General features: G+C 59.0%; 1 protein-coding gene across 1 annotated transcript; it reads left to right on the forward strand.

Annotated features, from left to right (window-relative positions):
• Window positions 1–759: 759 nt before the first annotated feature.
• SRM (spermidine synthase) lies at window positions 760–7,037 on the forward strand. The gene is made up of 8 exons (XM_019639680.1): window positions 760–1,018; window positions 1,595–1,715; window positions 2,205–2,297; window positions 3,119–3,272; window positions 3,854–3,937; window positions 4,015–4,160; window positions 4,245–4,367; window positions 4,473–7,037. The coding sequence occupies exons 1-8, from the start codon at window positions 852–854 to the stop codon at window positions 4,491–4,493; spliced, it is 909 nt and encodes a 302-aa protein (XP_019495225.1). The 5' UTR covers window positions 760–851; the 3' UTR covers window positions 4,494–7,037.
• Window positions 7,038–7,437: the final 400 nt, after the last annotated feature.

Raw genomic sequence — 7,437 nt, forward strand, 5'->3', positions numbered from 1 at the left:
AGAAACTCGTTTAGAAAAGAGGTTTCTTATTTAGCACCCAAATGCTCATGGCTCAGAGAATCTAAGAGAACATTCATAAATCGAGCTTAAGTCGCAGGGCCGTGATAATCCAAGAAATAAAAATCCTCAATGCGCCCCCGACAAACTATACACTCAGTTTAAGTCCAACAGGGAGCCAAATTTGGGGGCGCGGCGACAGACACACGCTATCGCTCCTATGCAACGTTAACTCTTCGCCCAACAATGTAGCCGCCAGCTCCCATTTCTCCAGCCAGAGGGCTCAAACTGGCTGCCCCAGCGCTGGAAACTCCTGCGGAGCCGAGATGTCAGCTCAAGTTTCCCCTCTGGAGTCCGTCACCCTCTCGTTCCCTCTGCGGTGCGGCATGGCCCTAGGTGCCTCCGGGACCCAAAGAAGAGAGCAGGGGCCCAGGAGCTGCACCGCCCCGGTTGGCGCAAGGCGGGATTGGGACCCCTTCCGCCGGCGCGCCCCGCCCGGAGGCCCGACCGCGGCCGCCCGGCCACGGCCCCACGTGGCCCCTGGGAGCGGGCTGCACTACCCTGCTGCCACCGACAGACGGCCCGTCCAAGCCACTGGGCGCCGCGCTGCGGCTCAGCGGCCAATCAGCGTGCTCGGAGCGCCGGCGGGGCGGTGCCACCGAGTCGCCGCGCGTCCGCGCCCGCACCATCATTGGAAGGCTTGGATCCCGCCCCTGCCGACAGGCCCCGCCCCCTCGGCCGGGTTAGGTTGAGGCGCTGGCGGCGGGCGGAGCTGGTCCCGTTGTGCTGCGGCTCCGCGCGGCCTGCAGTCCCGGGTCCGCGCACCGCGCCGCCCGCCCGCCCGCTCTTCCGCCATGGAGCCCGGCCCCGACGGCCCCGCCACCTCCGGTCCCGCTGCCATCCGCGAGGGGTGGTTCCGCGAGACGTGCAGCCTGTGGCCCGGCCAGGCCCTGTCGCTGCAGGTGGAGCAGCTGCTACACCATCAGCGCTCGCGGTACCAGGATATCCTTGTCTTCCGCAGGTAGGTACCACCGCCAGCCCGCTACGCCTCCCCGACCCCCTGCGACGGCTCGCAACCCAGCGCGCCGGCTGCCCACCCCCTCGCGATTCAGCCGGGACTCCTGACCTGACCTCGGCCCAGCCCACCCGCTTCCTTTCAGATGCCTGTTTTGCGCCCTTCACCTCCGACGCCCACGGGCAGTCTCTGCCCGCCCCTCCCCCTGCAGAACTGTCAGAAGTTCCTGTGAACTAGGCCCGCGTGCTCCCTCGGCTCCCTCCCCAGCCTGCATCCCGATCCCTGGGCTGGGGGGGCCTGCGTTTCGGGCGGTCCTCTTGGTCAGGGAGAGCTGGAGTCTGCGCCGACCCGAAGCGCGGAGCTCCACGTGTCAGTCAGAGATACGTCAGAGTCGGACCCGAGTCGAACCCCAACCTCCGCCCTACGGGCCTGCCTGCGGGTCCTCGCCACGTGTCGCCCCCAGTACTCACCTCTGGGACCCCTTCGCAGGTTGGGGGAGATTCTTCTCTCCCAAGGTGAGCGGGAGCACGTTGCCCCCACCCCAGGGAACCCAGGTCCCTGACTGTCACTCCCGCCCCGCAGTAAGAGCTACGGCAACGTGCTGGTGTTGGACGGTGTCATCCAGTGCACGGAGAGAGACGAGTTCTCCTACCAGGAGATGATAGCCAACCTGCCCCTCTGCAGCCACCCCAACCCTCGCAAGGTACCCCGCTCCCACCAAGCTTCAGCCCTGAGCCAGTGATAGGAAAGCCACCCCTCAGCGCCGCACAGGACAGTGCTGGAGGCTCTGCGCCCTTGCCCACTGTTCAGCCCAGGTGCTTCCTGTGTGGTTGTCAGAGAACGTGCTAGCAAGGACAAGGGGAGTAAGTGGCAGAGCGGCCCACTTCTCGGGTGGGGGGCTGACACGGTCTCAGAGGAGCAAACAGTTCTGGCTAAGGCCTGAAACTCAGGGAGCAGTTTCCAGGAAAAAGGGGCCCCCTCGGGGCAGGTTCCTGAGGCAGAGCAGCGTTTCTGAGAGTAGAAAATGAAGTAATGAGGTCTGTGGATCAGGAGCTGAGACACATCCCCTGGCTTCCGAGGCTTCTGTTTGAGTGCATCTGCCCAGTGTGAGCCCGGGCCGCCGAGTCCTGCTGGAGCCTGTTTGGTGAGGCTGGTGCTGGGCCCTGCTCCTGACTGTTTGTCTCCCTCCCAGGTGCTGATTATCGGGGGCGGGGACGGGGGTGTCCTGAGGGAGGTGGTGAAGCATTCCTCAGTGGAGTCAGTGGTGCAGTGCGAGATTGATGAGGTGAGTGCCCAAAGCATAACCGGGGTCTGGGTTCAAGTCCCGGTTCTGCGCTGAATTGGCTGCATACCTTTGAGCAAGCCGCTTACTATTTCTAGGCCTGTGTCTTCATCTCGAAAACATGTTGGGAGCATTTAGTGGGATAGTAACAGGCTGGCACGTAGTAGGTGTGCCATTGATGCTAGTTCTTAGACTGAGTGCTGATTTTTAATTCAAGTCCCAGGCAAGGCCCAGGGGCATTCCAGCTACTAGGTCATCTGTTCTTGACATGCAGCATGTTTTTAATGAGCATCTATTACGTGGCCTCCATGGCTCTAGGTGCTGGGGTATAGTGATGAGTAGACAGATCCAGTCCGCATTGGAGCTGATATTCTAGTCAGGAGGAGACATCAAAACGTGATCTGATAAAGGCATGACGAGCAGCTGAAAGCTAATGAGTGGAGGCTGGTCTGGGCAGGCCTCTGGGAGGTGGCTTTGAGCTGAGGCCTGAATGAGAAGCAGCCGGCCATGTTGCTCCTCCATTCCCATGGAGGCGGGACTGGTTCTGGCGGAGGCTGGAATTGCCGTCTCCCGAAGCAGCAAGAGAGCCACTAGGATGGGGCGATGCTTTCTGGCGGGAGAGCACAGGAACAGTGGACAGCCCTCCATGAGGAGTGGAAGGGCCCCGAATGCTCCCTGTTAGACAGATGTGGAAACGGGGGTTCCACAAAATGAGTGGCTGGCCAAAAGGGACCAGCCTGTGAGAGGGACTGCCGGGAGTTCCACTTGGCTCCAGGGTCCCCAACCCCTGTGGCCCACCCTGGCCCCTCCTGTCCCCTCCTCAGGATGTTATTCAAGTCTCTAAGAAGTTCCTGCCGGGCATGGCCGTTGGCTACTCCAGCTCAAAACTGACCCTCCATGTGGGCGACGGTTTTGAGTTCATGAAACAGAACCAGGACGCCTTTGATGTTATCATCACTGACTCCTCAGACCCCATGGGTAAGCAAGGGGGGTGCCCGGGACCCTCCAGCAGCCTCCAGTTCAGGAGCCCGCCTTCCCAGAACTAGCACAGCACTTTTTCCTTCTCAGTGTCACCTCCCCCATCAAACATGGCGCAGCGGAGTAGGGGGATCAGGCCACTGACCAAAGTTCACAGTTGGTTGGGGACCTGGAGGAGAGTGGGGCTCTGGCCTTGGCCCACTGAGGCCCCAGTTTCCTCTTCAGCCTCCTCTCTGCTCTTGACAAACCAGCATCAGGGCAGTGGTGGGTTCTCCTTTTAAACCAAGGCCCGGGGTGGAGATGCCCCCGATGCAGTGCCAAGGAGAATCCCTCGGAAATGCAGTAAGTGTGGAGCCCCCTCGGATCCTGGGGCAATGGACCCCTGTGCCCCTCAAAAGCACCCTCTTCGTGTTTGGTTTCTGAATTCCACAGACCTGGGTTTAAGTCCCAGCTCTGCTCCTTGGCAGCTGTGTGGGTCTGTGTAGTGAGGTGACAGTGGCCACCCCTTGCCTCCCCCAGGCCCGGCTCAGGAGGTCTCAGCCAGAGTGTGTTTATCGTCCCTGGTCCCTCCCTACCCGCAGGCCCTGCTGAGAGCCTCTTCAAGGAGTCCTATTACCAGCTCATGAAGACAGCCCTCAAGGAGGATGGCATCCTGTGCTGCCAGGGTGAGTGCCTCAAGCCGTCAGGAGAGGCCGGGGCGGGGCCCACCTGTTGTGCCAATGCTGATGTTGCCTCCCCACAGGTGAGTGCCAGTGGCTGCACCTGGACCTCATCAAGGACATGCAGCACTTCTGCAGGTCGCTGTTCCCCGTGGTGAGCTACGCCTACTGCACCATCCCCACCTACCCCAGCGGCCAGATCGGCTTCATGCTGTGCAGCAAAAACCCCGTGAGCTTCCGGCAGTCCTGGGGGTGGGAGGGGGCAGACACACGGAGAACATTCCCCTGATCTCCCCTCCCCCACACCCCACAGAACACCAACTTCCGGGAGCCCGTGCAGCAGCTGACACAGAAGCAGGTGGAGCAGATGCAGCTAAGATACTACAACTCCGACGTGCACCGGGCAGCCTTCGTCCTGCCCGAGTTTGCCCGCAAGGTGCAGCCCTGTTGGGGCAGGCCCGGTGGGGGGGCCTGGGGCTCCCTGAGGGGCTCTCGGCCTGCACATGACCCAGCATCCTAACAAGACCTCATGTCCCACCAGGCCCTGAATGATGTAAGCTGAGCCCAAGTCCCGCTGCTGGTGCCGCCCAGGACCTCGGGCCAGGGAGCCCTGGACAAGACCCCCACCGGCGCGCCCACCAACCAAGTGTTACAGGCCCCAGAATGCTGCCCAGCTGCCCTGCTGGGCGGACTGTCTTTCTCTGTGGTGTTCAACCTCTAAGCCTATACCAGCTGTGTGCAGCGTCATCTCCGCCTCTGTCACCCCTCACTCACCAAACACGTGTATTTATAACAAAGTTCTGAATCGTGTGTCCCCAGACCTTGAATGGACCCAGGCAGGAGCTGCATCACCCATTATTGGGTGCTCCTGTGTGCCAGGCTCGGCTGGACCCGGCGTCTGGCCTCCCAGTGTCTGCCACATGTCTGGGCAGGCTGGGCCTTCCCGGTGTAACCTTGGACCAGCACCTGTGCTTTGGCACCAAGAGACACAGCAGTCATCAAACTGGACCCAAATCTGCCCTGAGAAAGCTGCCTTAGTCATTCCTTCACCAAGCCCGACACAGCCAGTGGTGACAGACCTCTGGGGCCAGGGCTGAGGGGTTGACAAGATCATGGCGGGGGGGGGTGGGTGCGCTGCTCTGGGGCTGCCCTGCAGTGTTCTCAGGAGGTGCTGAGGATTGTTAGGTCCCACCCCAGACCCCAGAGGGCTGGCTGGAGCTTGGTTTGTGTCCAGTTACTGGGGCCTTTTTAAGCATATCATGTGGCCTGACTTGGCTCAGGATTCAGACCTGGGTTAAAACCCTGCCCACCCCTCTCCTGGGCGCCCTCTGGTACATTCCTAGAAGTTCCCCTAAGTGCTGAGAGGTTGAAAAAGCAGGTGAGGGTGGCCACACCAGGGCTCCATGGGCACAGGACTGTCCCCTCTCCATGGTGCTGAACATGCAGACGTGCCTCACCCTTCCTGAAGACCAGGACTCAGACTGGTAGGAAAGGAGCCGCCATGGCAGAGTGTGGATTGGGGGATGGGGGGCTCCAGCACACCCATCTCAGGATCCATAAGAGAGGGCCTTGCTCCTTGAAATATCACCAACCCCTTTCCCCAGCCTTGGCAGAGGTACTGCCACGGGATAGACAACCTGGGAGACTTGGGGGCAGGGAGGGGACAAGGGTGGCCCCAGCCTGGAGTGGTGCTAGAACGCTCCCTGGCCCCGCCCTTACCCTGGGCAGCTACCTTGGACCCCCATTCAGCAGGCGCTGGGGCTGAAGTCATGGGGATGAGGGGGCAGAGGTGGGGCACAAGTGTCCAGCTGTGCAGCCAAACTCGAGTGGCCCCCGGTCACTCATGCCCTCAGGGTGCTGCATACCCCACACCCATCCCTATGAACGCAACAGACTTAGCAGGTCTGATCCCAAGCTAACCCCCATTCCACCCCCAATCCCAGGATAATCTTCAACCCCAACTTGGGAGCTAAATCATGTGCCCCAGGGGCTCCCTGCTCTCCCAGGGAGGCCAAGTGAAGTCCAGACTTGTCTGGGCTGTAACTTGAGCATCAAAGGAAGACTAGTATTGGCTAGTTGTGGAGCACTGACCCACCGCCTGTCAATTCCTTTAACCTTCACAACCGCCTATGAGGAAGATCAGGAAAATGAGGTGACAAGCTAGTGAGCAAGTTGAGGACACACCAGGCACTCCTTCCAAGAGCCTCTCCACTCTGCTTACCCCTGCCTGCCTCTGCAGCCCAGCCTGAGCACCCTGGGCTCCCAGCAGGGCCCCTTCTCTCCACAGCCCATCTTACCGACCAAGCTCCAGGAAGGTGCATCCCGAGGGAGGCCCAGGGAATGCTGCTGGCAGGGCAGGTGGACACAGGAAGAGCTCAGAGGGCTCAACCTGGGTCTGGAGCTCCACTCCGCTGATATGAGCCACTCACAACTCCTGACTTGGTTGCCCCATCTGTAAAATAGGAGCAATGGTCCTCACCTGTTACAGGCTTTATTAAGCATATCGTGGTGCTCACTGAGCTAGTAAAAATCAGAGCGGCCTCTCAGGGCAGAGGAAGAAGGGGACAGGCAGGCCCACGTTGCGGAGAGAGCTGGGGCTATTTAGGAAACGAGAATGCCTAGCCCAGAAGTTGAAGTTGTCGGCAGTGTAAATCCCCCCACTCCCCAACTTTTACTAACGTGTCCTGCACACACGTACACCCCTCGAAGGGGTCTCCATTAAGGTCTAGCCCCGAACCCCGCATCAGGGTGGACATGGAGACGCGGACTGACCTGAAGCAGAAGCACGGTATTTAGCGAAGACATGACCTGAGTCCCCTCAAGTCCCAGGAATCATGGAGAGGGCCCTGAACAGGCCCAGTTTTTTGGAGAATAAAATTAACCCTACCTATTTAGAGCTTTGAAGTTTAGTTATTGATCAAAGTTAGCCATGCTCCTGGTTTAAGGATCCAAGTGTTGCCCTGTGGGTTGTTAGAAAGAAATCAGGCCTCCTGTGCCCACTTTTCTCCCTGGAGGCAGCCACGTTTACCTCTTTTAGCTGATTGTTTTGGTATTTACCTTCATGTCTCTAAATAACATGCTTGTATTACTGTTTCTCACCTTGTCAGTTTTCATCTTAAGTCTGTTGATTTTCTACTGGGGAACATGAGAATTTGGCTTTCTCCTTCCCTCCCCCACCCCCACCCCCACACTCTCAACAATTAATTGATAATCTTCGTTAGCTCGATATTCAGAGTAACACGATTGTGACTAAATGCCACTCACAGCTGAGGCGAGGAGAAAGCTATAACTTTATCTCCTGCACAGCTTCCTTTTCCCTGGAGGTTTTTGAGGGATTATTTTCATTTGATTAATTTTAAATAAATTTATCACCAATTTAACCCCAAACTTTTTAGCAATTATCTGAAGCTCTTCTTAAAGATTTGTGCAGGCAGGGCCGGCCGAGTTGGCTCAGTTGGTTAAGAGTTGGCTTGAGAGCGCAGGCTCTGAGCAACGGGGCCACCAGT

The sequence above is a fragment of the Hipposideros armiger genome, unplaced genomic scaffold, assembly GCF_001890085.2.
Source record: "Hipposideros armiger isolate ML-2016 unplaced genomic scaffold, ASM189008v1 scaffold_46, whole genome shotgun sequence".
Taxonomy (NCBI): Eukaryota; Metazoa; Chordata; class Mammalia; order Chiroptera; family Hipposideridae; genus Hipposideros; species Hipposideros armiger.